Source organism: Aedes aegypti, chromosome 1 (assembly GCF_002204515.2).
Source record: "Aedes aegypti strain LVP_AGWG chromosome 1, AaegL5.0 Primary Assembly, whole genome shotgun sequence".
Lineage (NCBI taxonomy): Eukaryota > Metazoa > Arthropoda > Insecta > Diptera > Culicidae > Aedes > Aedes aegypti.
Genome location: NC_035107.1, coordinates 194,892,849 through 194,916,893, shown reverse-complemented (window position 1 = coordinate 194,916,893; position 24,045 = coordinate 194,892,849). Strand labels below are relative to the sequence as shown.

At 36.5% G+C, this 24,045-nt stretch overlaps 1 protein-coding gene across 1 annotated transcript in view; it reads left to right on the top strand.

Annotated features, from left to right (window-relative positions):
* The first annotated feature begins 1,462 nt into the window (after positions 1-1,462).
* LOC5567790 (enolase-phosphatase E1-like) overlaps positions 1,463-24,045 on the top strand; it is a 39,067-nt gene continuing 16,484 nt past the window's right edge. The window contains exons 1-2 of the mRNA XM_001657643.2: positions 1,463-1,895; positions 23,546-23,701. Of these exons, the coding sequence (XP_001657693.2) occupies positions 1,803-1,895; positions 23,546-23,701 (249 nt within the window). The 5' untranslated portion in view covers positions 1,463-1,802. The remainder of the gene's footprint in view (positions 1,896-23,545; positions 23,702-24,045) is intronic.

The following is a 24,045-nucleotide window of genomic DNA, read 5'->3' as shown; positions in this document are numbered from 1 at the left end:
TTCGGCTCTGATCGACAGGCAATCAGTGTATTCAGTTTTTCAACAAGCTTGAAGCGATGAACGTTTCAAGACCAGCTTTCCACTATATCTGCTAGCAATCACCGGTCGTCGATAGACATTTCGGTTCTTTTCTGCTACAGAAAGATCCGATTGTATGCCAAAGACTATGGCTCATGTTTTTCAATACAGCTGGACAAACAAGAACTACATCCAGCACCAAATAGTATGTAACTATGAGGCGGACCGGAAGGTTTGATTAGCAATCCCCACCACAATTTTCCGTGATCAGGAACTATTTTTAAAACTCGTTTGAAATTAGTATGGAAATCACTTTTGAATCACCCTTGGACGAGCTGTTATTAAGTGAATTGAAATGCCATTGAGTCGACGGATTGAAATCTATTTTAATCATTTATTATATCAACATTAATATATTGAAGTGCAATAAAATGGTGTTACACCTAGAAAAATGTTCTCTTTCGATCAAGCTACAAAAAACTGTGAATTTTTCTTCACTTAACAACCCAATTAACAACGATTTCTCGCGGAACATTACTAAAGGACCTATGTACAAATGAGAGATTCTCTCCTCTCTCGTTCACTTTCGATTATAACAGTGGAATACTAAAGATTTTGGGAAGTTTTTCACTATAGATCGAAAGTCAATTTCCTTGACTAGCGTTTCATACAAAAAACGCAACAGAAGAAGTTAATGTTGACTCAGTTATTAATGAAAGAGAAAGTAAACAAAGAGAGCCTCTCAATGTTAGATAGGTCCTTTAGTAATGTTCCGCGAGATTTGTTTAATTCAGTTTACAACAAACTTAAGATTGGTGTTTTTATACTAATGTTCCTTGTTTGAAACAACCTAAAGCGTTGGTTGTTTCTACACCTGTAAAAACAAACAATCAATTTTTTGTTTGTTCCGAACAAATTTTTGTTGATTTTGAATGTTCATCTGTAAAAAAACAACCTAAAAATGGCTTGTTTCTACCATCTCACGAGGCTGAATCAAACTAAAATTTTGTTTGTGCAAAATTCAACCTAAACTTTAGTTTGAAAATAACTAAAATTTTTTTGTGTTTATAGGCCTTTTCATGTGACAGATCCGTCTATGCATTTGTTTACATCGGTGGAGGACCGGTGCTAACACGGGCCTGTCATTTTCATAGAAGAAATGTCAAAGTGCTTCCCGATCAGCTGATTTGAGACGTCATTTGAATAGGCCTATTTCTCCGTAGTACTAGCGTGGATCAACGGGATCAACGATTATTTTGATTAACCTGATTGGCCCTTTACAATTAATTGAATTAATACCCCAATGCAAAATATTTACGAACCCTGTTCTCCCGCCGAAAATCGTTTTTCAACCGCTGAAAAATGCTTCGCTCTCTCTCCCCAACCGGTTCACTTTCTCTCACGCTGGTAACCCCACCGGTGGCTTGCTGCTTCATCAACCGCTTGCGCCGCGTTCAGTCTGTAGAAAGCCATCGGCCGGTCAAGCGTCTAGTCCCCGCAAATTTCTCGTTCCGCTCAGAATTTCTTTCTTGTTAGCCAAGCTCCGTGGTGTGAGTGAAAAAGTTTAACTTCTGCTCTGCCTCTTTGTGTTCCGAATTCGGAAGAAAATCCCCCGGAAATCGAATTCAATCTCGTTTTGCGTAAAAGCATCTGAAGTTCCGGAAGATCTGCGACTTCGGGTATCGATTTTTGAGTCCGGTTTCTCTCGAGAGTGTGTGGTAGTTAAGTGTTGAACGGATTTTTCCCCGTGAGTGCGTTAGCAACCAAGCAAGCAAGAAAAAAAGATGGCAGCCGTTAGCTTCGACGAGAAAGTCCTTGCCGCAAAGAAGATTATTTGCGACATCGAGGGTACAACCTCTTCCATCAGCTTCGTGAAGGTGAGTTTTTGCTTAATTTAATAGATATAGTTACCGTTATCCCGGAATTAGGTATTCATTTTACGTCTCCCCTTTGTCTTAAGTACGCTTGGAAAGAACAGTAATTTCGGTCAATTTTAGCTTCCCGGCTTCCGGGAAATGTGCTGAATATTGCGAAAAATTTCAGCCGGTTTTTGGTTTCTTCGATAGTTGGAAGAAAACCGCAGGTTTCGAACATGTGGAGGGTCGGAAAAAATGGTGGAACACGTCGATTTTCATGGGCTGCTGCCAGCAGCAAATTTCTCTCTATAGTTGCTGTTGTTGGAGAATCATCGATCGGCGGCTTGGGGCTCCGACTACGCCGCGTCTTCCTGAGTTCTGGCTGGCTGGCACACACATTGGCAAAGTTTCGTTTTCGCTTTCCCATCGTTTTATTCTTGCGTCCACATTGGCTGCTTTTTAGCGTCTTTTCGCATTATTGTTCGTAGTTTCAGCTGGAACAAACATCCAGATCTCAAGATTGAAGGAGTTGGTGGAAATTTGAATCAACTCGATAATCTTGCAGTGCAAGGCTCGCATTACCGGCTTTTTTTGGGAAGCTTTCGAAAAAGCTCCGACCGGAAAGCGTTTTTTCGTTTCGTTTCGCAAACACCTGCGTTGAGTCGACGATGGATGAATGTGTTGCTAGTTTGTGTGGTGCGGATGCAATTTACAGTTATTTTGGCGTTGTTCGGAGTAACCTTCTATTGTGGTCGGAGCATTTAACACACTCCAACGTTAATTATCCCCGTTATCTGCAAGAGCTAGTGCTATTACTTCAGAAAAAAAACCTCTTATTTGTACTGAGTTTGTTCACCTAGCGGTTAGTTTGGCAACCCTGATAAACAACTTTGCGGGAACTCACGCTCCCAATCCGCTTGGATGTCCGAAGTGAGTGCTGATGCTAGAGGTGTTGGTTGTGTGAGTGAGATGATTTCATTTTTGAACTTTTTGATACACAGAGCAAAAGTTGTGTGTGAAAATACGTATTAATTTTTCACCTTTGCATTCTAGCGTGGAAGTTCAACTTCCGACACCGAAGGGTAATCGATATCGTTTCATGTTTAGTTTGTTATGGGCCCTACCACAGTTCTTACTCGAAAACTTTTCTTTGTCAATAGGCTCCTAAAATATAATATGGTGGAATCTGGAGCTCGATTTGTAAAGGTCGTATGTGACAGTTTTGGCTATCTAAGATAAATCTCCATGAAGCTACTTTATCAAAAATTCAATTCGTATATGAAGCAAATAGCTAAAAACCAGACAATAGGGTAGAAGCACCGGTTTTGGCCATACGCCAGTTATAGCCATAGGGGATTATACACCGTTTTACATAGTGAATCAGCATGAAACCTTTTGTGTTCAGTAGATCACATTGACATTCATTTACTTGTCCAAATTGATTCAAAACATAACAAAAACAATTCATTTTCCTTATAATTTTAACTCCCATACACCTAATTTGGCCAGCATAAAAAAGATATACGTTGATCTAAGATTGTTGTTCATTCGACCAAATTGATACGACTTAACGCCAGTCACCGGTACACTTCAAACGGGCACGTTCAGATGTTTGACATCTGAAAATGGTACGGTCTGACTGATTGGGTTGATTGGTGGTCAGTGAAGCACATACGGCCCATCGTTGTTAACAAAAATAGAGATATTCAATAAATTTCTGGAGTTTCTGCATAAAGAAATGTATTGCATAATGTTTGCGAAGCGATTTATGCGGTCAGCGATCAAATCCAGCGATTATTGCTCAAATAAAATTCCACATCTCCGCTGAATGTCTACCTTGTCTGACATGAAAGTACCCATTAATGGGTAAAAAATACCCATTTTCAAGAAAAGTGGTTTCACTCATTAAAAGAGTAGTGTCGATTTACTCATTAAAGAGTATTCGCATCGAACTTCAAATAATGGGTATTTTTCACTCTTGACCTCTGAGGCGACATCCATTTATTACGTAACGCTGAAATTGGAAATTTTCGACCCGCTTCCCCCCTCCGTAACGCTTTTTGTATGATTTTTTTTAATTTTGTATGAGTCGTAACGTATGTTATATGTAATGAAGAAAAGCAAAAGATACTCAATAAAATACAACGTACATTTATTCCAATAGTTGACAAAAAAATCTACATGTAGCTTATCATTTCGGTGATCATCTAGCAGATAACCAAGATACTACACTGAGGCAAAACTCTCGCATGATTTTCATAAGATCACACTAATGAACGCGTTTTTTATTATTTTTTTGTTGGTTCATAAGACACTTGCGTATTTCATTCGACGAGATTGAGATTCATAAGACAAGTGTAATTTTTTCATAACAATCAATTGTCAATGTCATAAGAACGCTTATGAACCCCATTGCTCTTCATTGTGAAGAACCACGTGAGGCAAATTGTCTCGGTACAGCCATTTCACTATCAGATATTCAATATGGCTTCCGAAATGGACGTGTTTGCTGATTTGTCGCTGGCTGACTCCGTTTCTAATGCATCAAAGGGTAAATATTTTCTATTTATCATCAATTCCGCTGTAACTAACACTTTCTTTCAATCAGATTAAGGAACTGGATCCAAAGAATAAGATTTTTGGATGAAAATTCAAAACAATTTGTATGACGCGTAAGAAATCACAAACCCCCCTCATTCATTAATCCACCCCTAACGTAAACCTGCACCAATTAAGGCGTTCTTCACAACTTTTCTCAATAATGTTTCGCTGCTATAATATACTTCTTCGCGTTCAAAATAGGTTAGCCAACTAGAGTAAATCGAATTTTCATCCATTTTGTCGTATCGCAAATCGATTCTAATGCTTACAGTAAAGTGCTTTAATCGAATTGCGACATGACAAAATGGATGAAAATTTGATTTTCCCAAGTTGGTTAACCTATTTTTCAACGCGGATTAGTATTATTCATTCATTGAAATTTCTAATCTAAAACTCAAATCACACAAGACAGTCTTATGGAACCAAGAATGGATCAGAACGTAATTCATAAGACTATCTATGGATTTTGTTATCAAGTCAATGCTGGTTCATAAGATCATCTTACGAAATTCCTTCGAGGTGTATTATGGAAACAACATCTGTCGAAAACCATACGATGGTCTTATGAATTTCAAAGATTTTTCTTGTGTCGTAATTCCATAAGCAAATCTTATGACAGTCTTACGTTTGCTTTCCTCAGTGTACGGGAATCGCTGCTGTCGGCAGTGAAATCAGCTACAGTCGTCCAAAATTCTACAATCAGAAAAACGATTATTAATGGAATCACTAACCGGAATGTATCCATTGATTACGTGTCAAAAAATGGTACGCACCATATTTTCTTTCTTTTAACCCCGAACAAATAGAATCTACATTAGTTTTTTACTAACACCTAGCGGTAGACAAATTGAAAAATGGCGCTATTGACTATCATGTGCATTAATTACCCATTTATATTACCAAGATGGATACTTTACAATGAGGTTAAAATACCCTTTTTATGTCAATGAAAAGTACCCTTCTTCTGACAGTTCCATACTGACCATAAAAATAGGTACAAGAAACCCATTTAATGGGTACTTCCAAGTTAGCGTGTACAGGCCAAAGATTAAACCAAAGTTGAACTAAGATCAATGGTTGCCGAGTGTTTCCTTAAACTACCAAAGTCTTCCATATTTCTCTTCGTCGATTTCCTCTTTCGATTGGTACACGACATTCAATCAATTTTTATAACATTCTCGATGGCAGTATAACAAGGGACGTCGAAAACTTTCTTCTGTATTAAAAATAGCCATAAAAAACAGTGACCCTGTCAAGTAAATCTGGACAAACATTTGAAAAGGGCCGAAGAGGTCTTGAGCCTTTTTTCAGAAGTTTTGCTCTTGAGCCCTTTTTAGTCCGCCCACACAAACTAACACCACTATCAGAAAGATTGCTGTTAGCTCTTCCAAATGTTTCCAACAGAACTGTAAAAAAATTCACCGAATCTCGATTACTTTTTCAAATCGACGTAAGTAACTTTCTACGGTTTTGAGAACATTAATTAAGAAGAATCATAACCTGTCTTTTAAAACTGTTTAAAAATGAACATTTTTTCGCCGTATACATCGCTTAACTTATGCATGCAATCAGCTCGCGTTAACGGTTAGGTTGCGAAAGTTGGAAATCTTACTTACGCCGTTTTGTAAATCCTGAAATAAAACATTCGTAAAGTGAAAAATCGAGTTGGTTTAGAGCAGAACGTGTAGAATTTTGTCTGCGAGACACATAGGATTGATAAAGTAAGTTTGTTTGCTTTTCTGACTTCAGTCTGTTTGAATAAGTTATCGAGGAATGTTCTGTAAGGGACCGTCCACAAATGACGTAGCATTTTAGGGGGGAGGGGGAATTAACGAATTTGCTACGAACCATGTATTAGGTATGGGAAAATAGGCTACGATGGGGGAGGTGGGTGTCGAAAATTGGCCAAAAATGCTACGTCATTTATGGACGGTCCCTAAGGCGGAAAAATCACAAAATTCTGTGGAACTTCTACACTTAGTTCGGTTCAGGTCTCTGTGAAATGAATTGTCGGCCATATTGACAACCGTGGACTGATCCTGCATTGATACTTGTTTCATGTGAGAACGTGAAATGAAGTAAAAAATGGTTTAAGAGTTTTAAAATTTAAGGTAGTGGGAATCAAGGCTAGGATTTCCAAAATAAGTCTGAAGTTGTTGGTATTGCTGTAATCATGAGCTTTATTGTTTTAAATGTAAATAAACATGAAGAGCGGAAAACAGTTTAATCTATGTGCATTTTCAAACACTGTTAAATGCTTTAATTCCAATTATCGCGTTGGAGCGTCTACCTACATCTGTGTTATTCATCTTAGTAGGTGCTGCTTCGAAGCGATTGGAATAAAAGCAGATCCCTGAATATACCAAGAAAATCACTTTCCACAGGCAATCTGTGAACACATACCGAATCATCCGATGAAATGCAAATTGAATCTCCAATTAACTACCGTAACAGTACCGAACCGTTTGGTGAAACATCCAAACCCAAACAATAAATTCACATAACATTGGTACAAAATCACCGAACGCCCTGGGCTTGGGATTATATTTTCCAGGGAGCGATGAATTTTGATAATTGATCGCTGTTGTTAGTAGTTTTGATTAGATGTTGGGTAAATTTCAAAGCAATGGCAACCTTTTTATTACAAAATTTAGATTTTATCTTCTGACCTAAAGATTCTGGTTAAACTACTGTACTATGCAGTTGGGCTGCACTACGCTATCACTCATCAAAATTACTTTCACTTCGGGAAAATATAATTTCAAACTGGCGAGAAGATTACAGACTGAGGGTGGGATAGGAGCACAATCAGACCCTTGAATGTGCAATGTGGGGTAGTAATTGGGAATGCCATTGACGGTTTGTAATCTTCTACGAGGTTTTCGAAAACCAACAGGGCGCGTGCACCGGGTTGCGGATAGGAGCAAAGGGAGATCAATAGCATCTACCTAAAATAATAGAGCAAAAAGCCGTTCCATGATTAGGTAATGTTAAGCGATCTTCTATGGTGTTCTAGTACTATAAAATTCTTCACTCACTGGGAATTCTGGCCTTGATAATATCAATAGTGATAAAAACATAAAATAATACCTAATACTTAATAAGTACAATGTAGCTTTAATGTAGTAATAAATGAAATAAAATCAATTTTCTATACTTGACAAGGTTTTGAAGACAATCAATGAGTGAAAGAACTACCTATTAGAAAAGCCACATCAGCTAAGTCTATACATATACAAATGTTGGTCATAGGGTCATGGCGAGCATTCGATATGTATGTCTATGACTGATTCTGATCTAATAGGGGCACTAGAAGACCACGCGGACAATTTCGAAACAAATTATTTTTATACATCGGTCTTACGTTCCGAAAGGCTCAGCTATGCTGCAAAGTAATTTTATAAGTTATTCATTACTGCTGTTTAATTGTTTATAATTCTAACAAAACTACATAATTAACTCATTACTAATCACTGTTCATATATTCTCTTTTTCTCTCCTTCTTATCTGTTGCATGATTATGAGCATCACTAATATAATGCATGAGCATGCACAATAAGAATAATTTCAGGATTGAAAGCAGTACATGGATACCTGGATAGAATAGCTTCGAAAAGGGCGCTCAAAATATAATATTTCTGGTCAGGGAAGTATTTCATCAAGGGTATGTAAAATTTTTCCATTATTAACACCTAGATCACACAAACAAATGAACTAATATCAAATATTTTTTAAATATTTTTATATAAATCAGCATCGTCAATCAGTGTAAAAACAGATAAAGTTTGTAAAGTTATCACCATCGATTAAATTGCGCTCTGTATAGTAATGTTCATTCAGTATCAAAATCTCCTAAAGCGTCGCATTGTGCCATCAGCAGCCCTTAGCATCACTCTCATATTGTTGTTATTTTGTTGTTTATAAAATTTCTAGAAAGCGATCAGCATATTCCTTCTTACTTGTACAATGGCCGATCTATTTGGAATTTTAATAAGTCAAATCAAACTTCAAAACTCAAATTAAATTGCTTTCAGCACATTTACATTTTGCAGCATTAATCGCATTACTGTGTCAAGTCTTCTCCATTCCCTATACCCTACCCCAACCCTTCTTATCCTTTCCGATGGTGTTCAAGTGGTCCGCATAGACTATTACGGCCATTACCTATCCCTTACCCCGGCTTTGGACTGACTTGCGCTCTCATTGCCCCACCAAACGCTGCAAAATGAAAATGAAAATGAAATAACATTGGTACAAAATCACCGAACTCTTCGCACAAGTAACACAAGTTTTACAGATCATTCTGTGAAATAAGAAATCACCGACACATGTGCTGTTGAGATTTCGGCGAAATTTCACAGAAGTATGATACAGTGATACCTCCATGAGTCGATGTTCCATCGATATCGACTCATGGAACCATACTAGAAACAAAATTTCATGGTTACTATGATGGTCCCTCGAAACTGCTTTCCAAAGAATTTCTGTTCCATGACTCGATATTTCCATGAGTCGTTGGTGCCTTCAATATCGTCTCATGGAGGTTTCACTGTAAATTCTAAGTGTGTACACCCTACGTTTGCAAAGCGACTCAACTGTCAACACTTTTCATGTTGGCACATACATCGTAGGGGAAGTGGTGGAAAAATGAACAGGGGTGGTAAAATGAACACCGTGCCTTTTACCGAAAAAAAACAATTTTGAATGAATTTTTATCACGCACGGACGATTTAGAGCATAAATAGGAGTGTTCGGGTTGATATGGAGGTCAATTGAAGTAAAAATGCCAACGTGAACTAAGATTAAAAAAAAACTTTTGAAAATTTGAACTGACGTAACTTTTGGCTCGGGAGTCTTGAGGTTTTTCAGTGAGGTCATTATCGTTATGATATGATGTCAAATCTGATACCTTTAGATTTCTTTTTAAATGGGTTACAATCATTAATAGATATATTTTCTGGAATGCAACGAAAATTTTCAAAAATATTTATTTTACTCACGTTTTTTGCAAGATGTTCATTTTACCACCAACAGCTGTTCATTTTACCCACATAGTGCAGGTAAAATGAACATTTACATCGTTTTATGCTAGCGATAAAAATATGTGAAAATTTAACTATTTCAGTTAGAATTCGTGTCGCTGCTATAGATAACATCCCTATTTTTGATGTTGTGCGGTACAACTATACAATTTCTTCGTTTTTCTATCAGAATCAGGATGATATCCTTAAGGTGTTCATTTTACCACCCCTTCCCCTACATACGCTCATAGTAGAACGACAGAATCAAAACATAAAATATTAATTAGCAGATACATCATACTGTTTCTGAACGACTGAACATGCTGGGAATCAAGAGATTCGGAGTCCCACAACTGAAAAGCCGTGTTTGGATAGTCCGCGATCAATGACGAAGTCTTTATAAGATTCCTGTCGATATTTTGTCTGTATCATCTACGATCGATTCTTGAGAAGAGGCTTGTTTTGATGTATGTCAAATTTTGTTACTGTCTTTCTCCAGATCAAGAATTTCTCTAATAACCAGCCATGGGCCACGTCTAACGAATAATTTTGAAGGCATTCTTCTAAGAGGATAGGTTGGCTATGGCTATATTATGCTTTGCCGGTTTTGTAGAACTATGATCTAAAATTATATACACAAGGCAGACAATGAGAAGTGAAAAGTGAACTCAAAGTGTTGAGAGGCCGCACCCTGGGTAGCTTTTAGTGTATACCAACATGTCAAAGTTGACAGGTACTGGCACCATTGTTTTCAAGTTTTGTTGAAGAGCGAAAGAGAAAGAATTTCGCCGTGAAATGCCTGATAATTGGTTTATTGCGCCAACGATGACGATCCCCAACAGTTATGTTTACCATGTCAGATATTTCCTTCAACTTCAACGTAATCGAAAGTTATGTGATTTCTTTTACAAACCAAAAAATTTCTCAGGAAAACAAAAACCTGTTCTTAGGGTTACATCAGTTTTCTTTGCTCAAAAGATCTTTAGTGTGAGTTGTTGACCCACAGTACTTTGAACGTTCCGTCAAATTGTTTTCATACATAACCTAGATCGAGCCCTTCAAATTTGACAATTTTGTATGATAAAACGGAAAATTTGCACATATTATTTTGATTGATTATGTATTACTTAACATTCATGAGCAACTGAAAAATTTACAAAATCCATCTGAGAGTTAAAGGCTAGATTTAGAAGTGCTAACACTATTTTAAAATTCTATAATCATGTCCATAATATTCATTGTTACTAATAACTACACTGAGCCAATTAATCCGATTATCCTTATCTGAAAAATCATATACCTGCTTCGGAATTCAGATTTGATAGGTTTTATTAATGTCCAATGATGACTATATGAAGATCCAATTGAGTTTAAATAATAACAATATGGAAGCAATTTGAATTCTACATAAAACTTATTGGACACCATTATCCGTTCTGTCATTACAAAATCATATACATGGTATCCGATTGTGTAATGTGAAAAACATCAGCTTTCATTTAGCTACAAGATGGCTTGTCCACTGCACAATTTGCTCGTTAATTTCGGTTTCTAGACGAATTGTTGGAAATTTTTTAAAGATCTTATCAAAGGTAAGCTGCAGAAATCAGTTATTTTCGATTATACTGCTATTTTCTTAATATATTTCAGAATATGGAACCTCCCTTCATGAGCCTTTGTCTTGGTCGTTGAAGAGATTTGCTTCAAATTCCATGCAACTATGAACCTTCGATGTTCTGCCTGACGTTATCGAAATAAGTTATTTTATTAGTTAGTTAGTTTTGGACATTAAATTCAGGGAGATTTTTCATCATTTCAGAAATTGTTCACCAACTATGCTGCAACAAAATTCCCTCTGAACTGTTGAAACAGACGTAGATGAATATCTTCAATATGTGCGAACACCCGGATAATGTAATGATTAAAGAATGGCGAAGTAGGTCTCTCTCAAATCAAGGAAATATATTTTATGAATTTCGCTCCTTTGTAATGAAGAAATGCTAAATAAACAATTTTAAATTTACTTGAACGATTTTATTATTTATGAAATTTTATTTTGGATAATCAAATATAGCAAATGCCAATTGATAACTCATTCATTGTTATCAAAGAAACAATTACAATTTATTTTAGTTTCACACAAAAGTTATATGATTTTGTATATGACACCAGCTAAGATTGGATTTTTATAGCCATAGACTTTTTGTTTGAATGTTATATGATTTTCGTAATGAACTCTATCTGTATGAATTCTAAATAAGAGTTATATGAAAATCATTATGAAAAAAAGCTATATGTTTATTGTAATGATTCGAACATGAAAAATTTTTGGAGTGTAGTACCATGCTTTGTTCGTAATGCGGATCAATAATTCAACCCCTCGATGGGGTGAGATTAGGTCAATTTTCGTGCTTTTGTCGATTCCCATACTGGAAAGAATATATCGAGTTAAATTACGAGAGTTATCCAACAATCAACAAGAAACAAAGTGACTCAATTTCATTTTCGTACGGGGCACTGTTTTTATATCAAGTTGGTATAAAACTATTAAATGGTGCGTGGACTTTGATATACTTTATCAATAACGAAGGTTAGGTGTCATTTATTGTTTGGCAATGACAAACTGTATTGATTTGCTTAAACCTTTGGAATAATGGAAAAGTATTGAGTTTGTGTCTATAATTGACTCAATTATATATTCGTACACCTAACAAAAAAGAAATTACAACATTCATAAATAATTTTAAATGGACTAGATGATTGCTTAAGTTCTTCGTTGTATTGTTCAGATGTAGTTACATTTGGAAAATTTATAAGCGGATATATTTGAAACTTAAGTAAGTGGAACAATAACTTAAATTTTTTTCATTATCACTTCCTTGAGAATCATTATTGCGAATATTGCCCAAGTTTCAACAAATATAATCAGTTTTAGAGTAGCTAGGAGTGTATATCGACAACTTTTACTTTTAGATCTTAGGTAATATAACAATTATAACAAAACCAAAAATTGTAGTAAATTTCACTCAGTTTGGCTCCTAAATGGACATACATAATCCATAGTTAACGTTCCTATCAAAACATTGCGAAATTATTATTTTCAATTTAGATTTCACTACCACACATGATTATAGAGATATATAGAATAAATGTTATTGCCATAACCACAACACAAACGTTTTTTTTTTAATCATGATAACAACAGGATATATTCTAGTAAAAAGTATATCAATGCTCTCTGCTCATTCAAGTTATTTTATATTTTTCTTATAATATCAATAAATTGGAAAATAGGGTGCTATTTTGAATATAATTTGAAATTTGAAATTCAAAGATAATTGAATATTGCCATACCATCAATATGTGGAGGTATGTACAGCGTAGTTTAGGGTACTTTATTGTAAAACGAAGTTCGTAATTCAAATTCTTTTTTCAGACAAGTTCAAAATTAACATCTACCTGTTGTTTAGAATGAAAATTTGGTTTACATTGATTAAAAATATCATTTTAGAAGAGTTTTGAAGTTATGGCAAAACAATTTTCTGAACTCAAAAGGGATAAAATCAATTTATGATTTCTGTAAACTGTATACATTTCAACTAAATTTCTATCAGAGCTCACGAGTATAATTAATAGATTGGATCCAATGACAAAAATGAAAATTATCGTTCGAATTATTGGATTTTATTGCAAAAACCATTGGAAAACTGGCATTTCTCATAATTTTACCTAAATTTTTTATATGTCCGCTAATAAATTGTCCAAATATACTTCACTACATTTGAACATCATAATAAATCACTTCATCAATCAATTAGAGCTTTTAAATTTAGTTTTTATTGTTGTACGTTTGAATTTTGGTAGGTGTACAAATATGGAATTGGGTGAATTGTAGACACCAATTCAATACTTTTTCATTAATCCAAAGATGAACGTAAATTGAAACAGTTTGTGATTGGCAAATAATAGATGACACCTATTACCTTCAATGTGGATACAGTATTTTAAACTTAATACATCATTTAACAGTTTTTTACATAAAGTTAGTGAAAACAGTATCCTGTACGAATATGAAATTGGGCCACTGTACGCGTTTTTGACCCATTCTTACCCCCGATCCGACGACGGTACCAAATTGTGTGCGACGCAATTTCATGTTCCAGTTCTAGAACCAAGGGCATACATGCGTACTCTCTTCCCTCCTCACTCTCTCCTTGTTACCTGCATAATACAGTGAACCCCCTATATCGAGTTATTGCGATTCATAATCATATTAAAAATTTTCATAGGCTTGTTCGATTTAACTTCAACCGCGTTTGCTCTAATTTCGTGTTCTGTTCTTAGTGGCCCCCTCGATATCGAGATATAGAGAGCTGTCTGCATTCTTTCTCTTTCTGCGAATTTGGAGCTATTGAGCCTTTTGGATGAACAACATCAAACTGGTTCTTCTTCTCATTTTGAAAGATCGAGATTTTTTTCAATTTTGCTTTTCGCATTAGTGTTATAATTTAAGCTTGGAACATCTTCGTTCTTCGTTTTACTGGCTAGCGCTGGCAACGTACGATAACTTCAATCCGGTTCCTCATGCATCCTCACCTCTCTCACACTATCTCTATATACACGCTAAAGAATGATCACGTTGAATTGTGTTCCAATTTTGCACTACTTGGACGCACTCTTAAGTCGTAAATGATAAGTACAGTCGTAAGTCGTGTGGGCTTCGTGGCCGTGCGGTTAGTGTTAGCATTTAGCCGCATCAAGTCAAGGAGTGTGGGTTTGATTCCAGCTTCACCCGGAAAACTTTTCGACAGAAAACGTATTTCGATTGTGTCACTAGGGGTTGCATGCTAGTCCGTTGTCTAATGTGGTGCCTCTTTCAAAAGGCAAATCGTCCAGTGCATTGTGGAAGCATTAACGTGTCGGTCGGTGTCTTTTAAAAATTCATACTAGTAGACAATATTATACGACGCATATTGGGACCAAACATGAGCTCAGTAGCTTAAAAAAACCTACCAGGGTCAATTAAAAGTGTCAAGAATAGGATCCGGCTCCCTGTTTAGAATCGAAAATTAGAGTTCCATATTTTCATTTCATTTCTCGCAAAATAATATTTTGTATCGTATTTTGTAAATGAAACGGATCGAATATTTCGTTTATTATAAGTGATTTGAGTCGTAAGAAACATCTGGTAAAACATGGATGTTTGAACGATTTTGAGCGTGTGTCGTTCCGGTAGAGAGAACCTGAGAACTGAGACATATACTGGAAGCAAGAAAAAGCATGAAAATTCGCACTGACGTCGGTTACCGGCCGGCCGGCCGGCATTATTGGGTTCTATGTCTGGAGGGTTGTCGTGGTAAAACCGGTTTTGTACATGAGTAAACATGTTCAGTCTTTTGCGCTGTGACTAGTGGCGGGAGTCATGGTTGCAAAGAAGACGATCTAAATGTTTAGGCTGATGACCGGGGTATGGGTGTCTATTCCAACGGATTTTTGACACGGTGGCGCTCTGGTCGCACTGTATTTCTCATGAATGCATTAGTGTTCACCGATTAGATGGCTCGATTTGCTAGAATAATAAATTTATACGGCAATGCTAATTATCTTTCGAGTGTTCTAAGATGGGTATCAACGTCAAAAAGCATTCCGCGACCGGGTTATATTTACTGATTGTGTGCATAGTAGCGAATACTAATCGCTCGTCCACGGAACTCAGTTTGCATCACCATTTTTAAATACTTGAGTTTCATTTTATGCTTATCTTGGATGATTAGTTTTTGCTGCACGACAGTTTCGATTTGGATCATCAATTTGGGCGTCTGAGTCAGTGATAGAGGCAACAGTAACGGGTTTGAGGTATAAACAATCGCCAAAAAATAACGGAAGCTCATTTTTCATATCTGAATACGCCATTCATTCAAAAGCTTTTCTCTTCTATTGCACGTTAAAAGTAATCTCAGAATAATAAAATCATCGAATCTTTCGAAAAATCATTTATTTTATTAATGGAACCTGTTTCAGTAATAGTGAATAAACTAAGTTTTTTTTACGTCGTAAAAAACACGTTATTAAAAAAATGCCTTAAAAACCGCGTTATTTCAAAAAACGAAAAATGACTAACTAAGGCTTAGTCATTATTAGCTCATTATGAAGTTACCCAAAATACATTTCATTCAACTCCATTGACGAATAAGAATAAGGTTAAATTTTGCAAAATCTATTTCGAAAACTCAAAATTGGCGTTTGGCAGACAACTTTAACAACTCAGAGCGTTAAGGTGAAACAGCTTGAAATTCATCTTCGATGTTGCAAAGGCTCAAATCCAAATCTTACGAAGCAAGCAATAAATGATACTGTAATTTTTATTTTAGTTTTGTGCACTAGAAGAAAACTTAACATGAGAAGATCAGGAACGATGGTTTACTATTTCATCATTGAGGTGTTATTGAAAACTTTAGTATGGACACAAGTCGTCCATTGTGATAGCCATCTTAGGATTCCGTGGTGTTTCACCGTGAGTTGATTATAATTAAAAATTTGATGATTGTGAAATAAATCATACAAAAGGGTTTTCGATCCGGACATCTATTTTTTGAACATGAGTACAGCCAATCATTTTCAAGTGTATAACATATTCGTTGCATACTTCAATGTGGTTAGAGCAGTGGTTTTCAACTTTTTCGGTGCTGCGACCCCCTTTGAAGATTAACAGACGTCTCGCGGACCCTCAAAGGTGAATGTTCTTCAAATCAAATGCAATCAACCAAATGCAATAATCCTGCTAAGATCCTTTGGAGGAGTTTACTAATGATTGAGCCAGGAATGTAGATTTCTGGCTACTACTTCATTTTTCACTTTAACATTGTGGATTTTTCTCCATCCGAGGGTCTGAAATTCTGCAGTGAATCGCATTTATGTCCGGTTTTAAAATAGAGTAAAGAAAAACTTGAGACAACAACGATTCACTTTAAGGTGAAACATCTCGGAATCCAAAGATGGCCGGCACAATGGCCGACTTCTCCCCCTACTCACGTTTTTAAAGGCACAAAACTGGAGAAATAGTTGGCAAACGTTCCTGATCTTCTTATTTTAAGCTTTCTGCTAGTGCACAAAGCCAAAATAAAAAGTTCACTGTTGTTGGATGCTTTCTTCGCGAGATTTGTGCCTTTGAAGTTTCAGTGCAATCTTAAGAGTTGATTCCAAACTGTGTCACCTTAAGATGTTGAATTTCTCTCAGCCGCCCAAATATGAGCTCAGTAGCTTTCAAAATATCCTGCCGACGTGAAACAAAAGTGCAAAGAATATACTTCCTTCAATATTCCAAATCCCACTAGCTTCTCAACAAACATTCCCAGGAGTCAATAGAGCCCTATAGCCCTGTCCCAATTTTAGTACCAAACACTCAAGTTTTGGTCAGAAACACATATTTACTAATTATTTATATACATTTTGTTTGTTTACGGCCAAAAACCATTTTTCCAGATTTAAGAAATTTTGTCACACCCCTTGGTTTATACTTAAATTTTGGGTGTATTTTGTTTTCCTGCCCTTCTGGTATGTCAGATAGGAACAACTCCAGTGTTAAAAAGTTGAACCCCTGTGGCGTTTTTGTCGACGAAGTGAACGTCAAACCATGATCAAAAGCGTCAAGGTTCAAATTTGAACCCATTTTTTAAATTAAAGTTTATAAAGCTGTTATTTGGACGTCCGTAACGCTTTTTGTATGAAAAATTTCATCATTTTGTATGAGCCCAAACGTTTGAACCTACTCCCCCTCCCCTAAAGAGTTACGTAATTTGTGGACGGCGCCTAACATATAAGGAACAGATTCCTCATATCAAGAGAAATGACACTTATTCTCAATGCCTTCACGGACCACCTGAGAGCTCTTCACGGCCCCCTAGGGGTCCGCGGACCACCGGTTGAGAAACCCTGGGTTAGAGCATCTCCTAAGTTATTTAATTATTGAGTTATTGATTATTGATTAATCATTGATTAGTGATAAATCATTTATTAGCTAAGGGTTCATTCACAAATCTCATAACGCCAAAAATGGGCATTTTTGACACCCATCCACCCCCTCGTAACACCTTTTTGTAAAGAAATTCCTCAAACTTTGATTGAGCTGTAACATTTCGAGGACATCCACCCACCCCCTTCAGTGTTATGCAATTTGTGAATGGGCCCTAATGATTAAATGCTAGAAAGCGTGCACTAAACGCCATGCAGTATGCAACAAATGGGCTATAAACTACACACCAAATTTTTATTGCTGTAAATCAGCAAATTTTTGCTGATTTTTTTTGTGCTGTAAAGTCAGCAATCGATCCAGCAAAATAAAATTTGCTGAACTGATCAGCAATGCAAATTCTCATCCAAATGACAGCTGGGTTACTGACCATTCAGCAAAGCGAATTTTAATTTGCTGATTAATCAGCACTAGGTTATTTGTAATTCTCGTGGGATTTCTTGCTGATTTCCAGCAATTGCAGATCGCCAGCACCCGGTAGATGAAAATTTTTAGATAATATTTGTAAAAGTTGTCATAGAAAACAATATAAAATGCGAATGCGTTGTATGTGATAAACATTTATTTAAAGATAAACGCAATTTTCTGCGCTCTGGGGGAAAGTGGACACCGTCTACCGTAACGGTAATGTTGCCACCTAGAAATAAATATTTTGATATTTATTGAACCATCGATATCATAGTGAATGTTTAGTACTTACCAAATACGATATTACGAAAAATATACATAAATATATGAATGTTCGGGTAAACATGTTTTAAACTCCATGCTGATATTTCTTATTCTAAATTTTTCGGGTGACAGATAAAATAGTTTGCTGATACGAGTTCAGCAATAATGTTTGCTGGTTTACAGCAAAATTTCAAATGGTTTGCTGCAGCAACCATGGTTATCAATCATGTGTCATATAAATTACTGAACATCAGCAAAACTGATGGTGATGACAAGTATCCAGCAAGTTAGATTGCTGAATTTCAGTAAACAATTTCAGAAAAGCTGTATATCAGTAAAATTGTGTATTGCTGGATTGGTTTCAGCAAACGAAATTGCTGGAAGATTGATTGAAAATTTGGTGTGTAGATAATGATGAATGTTACTCAAGAATAACGATAGACTTTTTTTTTGAAATACCGTGCACCCCCGTTAATTTGAACGGTACCTCGTAAAAAACCATCGGGGTTCATTTTTAATTTGAAGTTCGGTATTTATTCGATGTTTTCAATATTGGCTACGCAAGCAATTCGATTATTTTGGATTATCGAAGAGTTAGGTGGTTTCTTTGAAAGTACGAAATGCTGCTATCTCAATTTTTGCTTGGTCGGGCTAAATTTTGCTCTATTATGAAATAGCGTCTCGCGAATGTCAATGCAAATCAGTCAATGGACTGTTCCGGTGTTTGGCATAATCATCTTCAAATGCTTTTCTACACGAATTTTGTTTCATTGTGTAGTACAAATCGGTAATAATTGCTTCAAAAATTGAATGTAATTGTTTTCTCATTCGAATTTTTACCCTTACGGCATGCTTTTCGTGCAACTTATGGCTCAACAGCACCTCCCCACAGCAAAAGGGCATCAATGACCGCTCGAGTATGTAGGCTCCGGGAGCTAAAAATAGACCAATAGCCCCAGGAACCAGTTTTTCTCATTCCACCGTTTCGCAATTCATTTACCTGCTCGCTTTCCTCTTCCTTTCTATGTGCTGTAGTGTAACGATACCATACGAAGCTCTTGTTACTGGTCAAGATGCAAGATGGACTTTTCTATGGTGCTTAACATTCACGGTGTTGAAAACTCGATTTGATTTTCGTGTTATCGATTGAAAATTGAATAAAAAGGTGATATTGATCACATAGTATTAAATATTAAAAGGCCAGGGTGGCATTGTTCCAATATCTCCTAGTAAGTGCATTTTACATAATGAAATACATTAAGGTTTTTTTTACGTCGGCCGACGTACCTCGTAAAAAATAGCGTTATTTCAAATGATAAAAAAAAAATAAAAAAAAAAATACTATGTTTTTCGTCATTTCATGATTATACGAATCATAATGTAGAACATTATTTTTTAGGAAACAAAATTCTGACGAAGGTTTTTTATGTCGGTTTATGAAACAATGCGATATGTCGATTTTGAAATAACGCGTTTTTACGCGATACCGTGTGAAAAAACCTAGGCTGTTAAAACCAGTGTAAATCATAATGTTGAATATTGTTTGTATGGAAAAAATCTTTTCGTAAAATGCTTTTACGACTTTTTTAATAACGCATTTCCTCTCACGCCGAACCTGGAATCGAATCCCATCACTGAGATAATCAATTATAATCATAAGGAATTTTCTTCGAAAGTGATACTAACTGGCCTATGATGGTTAAACATTTCTTTCCCACAGCTTGGTTTAACAGTCCTTCAAGATGGCATTTCTAAAAAAAGTGCTTGAATAAAGGTTGTTGCAAATAAGCTATATTATTCAAATTAACTATACACATTTTTGATTGTTTGTCAATAGTTCAGCCCTCCCCTTGGTTATGCGACCTTGCCGCGATGGGAGGACATAATCCATGTGCACATATGATGGAAACCAAAGGCGTAACCTGTAGTGGTGGTATCACATTTTGGCATTTTTGCTTAAAGCCGCGTCATAATTTATATGGCATAGACGCACTAATATCTCGGATGTGATCCAACGGACATTTTGCGTCATTGATAGAATTGATGCCCATTTCAAATAATTAATCTATTCGAAGTGGACATTAATACTATTGGTGACCAGTGTTGATAGACTCACTCTCAAATATCAATCAATACGCTCTCCCGTGAGAGCAAACTCATTAGAGATCTGCTTCGAAAATCTCACACTTAAGATTTTGAAGCAAAATCACTCAATCAACTCAAACCGTAAAAAATGATTCAGTCGCAAAACTCGTCAAAAACTCGTAAAACTCGAATGTTGTTGTTTTCGTTAGAAAGGATTAGGGTAAGTGTTCCCTTATTTGTGGGTGTTCCTATAGCTGCGGTAGTGTCGTTTTCACTGATTGTATTGCATTAACCACAGAACCGACACAGCCAATCGACGTATTGGCTTGTTGATATACGGAATAATTGAAAAGAGCGTTCAAATTGCTTTAAAACTGATGAAATATCACTAAAATGACTAAAACTGTTCTTGCCTGTACCAATAATTGCGGTAAAGTGTTCCTATAGTGGAGGATCCCATAAGAAAACAACGGATACCGCAACTATAGGAACACAAATTAAAATTATACCGCAACTAAAGGAACAGTGTACCAATAGTGGAGGTATTATTTTTCACTGACATGTCGTGGATTACTACGATGAATTCATATTTCTCATTAAGTCAATGGGCGTTACTTCCCGTTACAACATCAACATGTGCGTTAATTCGTCCCCTTAATGCTACAACTAGATAACTCGAAAATCAAAATTTTGAGATGTGCAACTTTGAAAGTATGACCGTTTAACAAGGTGATGGTTAATCGAAGAGATTATGATAGAAAAATAATCTTTAACTTGTATATTTTGAATCACACGCTTAAGACCTGTGGATATTTTGCAGATCTAATGAGGAAAAATGTTTTGACATATTGAAGTCAAAAATTTCAAATTTCGAGTTATCTAGTTGTAGCATCAAGGGGGCGAATTGCGCTTCTTGAATTAAGGCGGTTAAATGAAGTTCAATCGTGCTTAGTACCTCCACTATTGGTACATCTACCCTACTATAATTTTACCAGACTAACAAGAAATTATTGCCGTGTGTGAGTAAACTGTGGAAAAACGAGACAATGAGTTAAAAAGTGAGCCAACTCACCATGATTTTTTGACTGCTGAGTTGCGTGATTGACAACTCAAGCATGAAAAATCTCAAGCGTGAGTTATGAGAAATTGAGTTTTTCACAACACTGTTGATGACGATCAGTTTGCATTTTGCTAACAAGAATGGGTACTTTTCAAAAATTATTACGTCACAATACTAATAAAAAAAAAACTTCATGTGGGCACCATAGCCTAGTCCGTCTGAGTATTGGTCCTGGTAGAGGGGAAACTTGGCAAAAGCCAGACCGCCTTGACAAGTTAAGCTGTCATGTAGCTCCAACTAAATACCATACAAAAAAAAGTAACTATAAACATTTTTTATTGTTTTCAAATAGTTTGACCTTCATTTCGATGTTTGATGAGACAAATAAGCATATAAATTTATTCTAATCATTATCGAGCTAAACGTACCAATTCGTAGCTAGCGTTCGTAGAAAATCAGTGGACTTGTGCTACCATGGGATAGAAAGGGTTAAAAAAAATGTAAAACAATATTAATTGGTAATCAATTAGTCCAAGATCCAATTGAGCGGTGTATAGCGAAATGTAAACGAATTTAGCAACCTTTTACCGCATGCTTTAAATGCTTGAGATTTTATTGAATATTTCCATTAAACAGTTAATTTATTTCTTCTTGTGGCCCAGGATTAGTTTCCATTATCCTCCACTTCAAGGTTAGTAATCTTTCGAGCAGTTCATTTCACTTATTCGTTTTGTTGCTGATGTATATTCGTCGCCCATGACGTCGATCAGGAAACATCTGCCTTTCGAAAACCTCTTATTCATGCATGCATATTCGTAACGATGCCTTCTAAGAGATACCTACATTCAGCGACGAAATGTATGCGATGTAGAGAAAAGCAAAAATGATGGAAATCCTCTTCACATTTGATGAACTTAATAGAAGAAACGTTGAAATTTACTCGGAGAGCAATTGGTATACCTACGCAAGCATAGCCAAAAACACTTGACTAGACAAAATTCTAATGTAAAAGAAATGGAACAGATGCTTTCTTCTTCTTTCTGGCTTTACGTCCCAACTGGGACAAAGCCTGCTTCTCAGATTAGTGTTCTTATGAGCACTTCCACAGTTATTAACTAAAAGCTTTCTTTGTCGATTGACCATTTTTGCATGTGTATATCGTGTGGCATGTACGAAGATACTCTATGCCCTGGGAATCGAGAAAATTTCCTTTACGAAAAGATCCTCGACCAGCGGGATTCGAACCCACGACCCTCAGCATGGTCATGCTGAATAGCTGCGCATTTACCGCTGGGCCCCTACAGAACAGAGCAGATGCTTTCTCCATTATGAATTATTACGACGAAATATGCGTCGTTCGATGTCGTCTTATGTTCTCTTCCAATTTAACTCTTCTCTCTCAATCGGGGATCGCGAACCAGTATAAGAGTCCAATATTCAGTGTGTCACTTTCAGGTTCGTGCTGATCTTTGCGAAAACATTGAAGTCTGCTCTCTCCTAAATAAAACCAAGCATTTGGTAGAAGAATGCATAACTGTTTAGGCATCGAAATACATACATAAAAAGTCAAAATCATACTAAAACTATATCGACTTATTCGCCTTCGTAAATCCGACTATGCACCTTGAGCGCCGTCACAAATTACGTAACGCTCGAAGGGGAAGGGGATGGACTCCAAAGATACGACACATACAGTATTGAGAAATGTTCATAATAAAAAAAACGTAATGAAGGGAGAGAGGTGGTCCAAAAATGCTCAATTTTAGCGTGGCGTAATAAATGGGTGCTGCCTTGTGATATAGTAGATGCGAAGCACAGTTGAAGCTGTTGGTTCAAGTGCTAAAAATGTTTGCTTCTGGAAAGAATACCGTTATTGTTTATTATGCCGCCAACTTTGGAGCGACGATACTTTACATTTTTATTTCATTCCATGCATACGTAATAAAGAGAACACCGAAAGAGATGGCACAATGAAAGCCTCGCGTTTACAGTTGCCTGTTGTGACGGCTGCTATTCCGGTTTCTAAAAAGCCAGGCGCCTTCACTTCTTTATATCGCTTGACAACTGTTAAATACTGTATCCGATCGTGCTAAAATTGTTCTCGGGTTATGCAACAGCACCTGTTGATATTGCTTGCTTCATACATTAGTTATTTACCCTTCAATTAAAACGTTCCCTTTCTCCTTGTTTATTTCATTTGCAGGATGTACTATTCCCTTACGCGCTGAAACACGTCGAAGAATACCTCAAGAACCACTGGAGCGAGGATGCGACAAAAACGGTTGTTGCTGCTCTGCGCGAACAAGCCGACGAGGACAAGAAAGCCGAGGTCGAAGGTGTAGTGACCATTCCAGCTGGAGTAAGTTTTTTTTCTTGTAATCGTCATATTTTTTCGGCATTACGTCACCACCCATCTCAGCGTAGTGTTCAATCTCGCATTCGTATATCGTATGGCAGATACGATGATACTCTATGCCCAGGGAAGTCAAAAACAAATCCATTACGAAAAGATCCTGGACTGACCGGGAATCGAACCCAGACATCTTCAGCATGGCTTTGCTTTGTAGCCGCGGATTTTAACCATTCGCCTAAGGGGGCCCTATTCACAGGATAATATCTGGTGAAACGTTTGAAAAGGACCTATCTGCAAAACGTAAACATTGATAAATTTTCGTTTGTAGATTCTGTAGCATATTTATAATT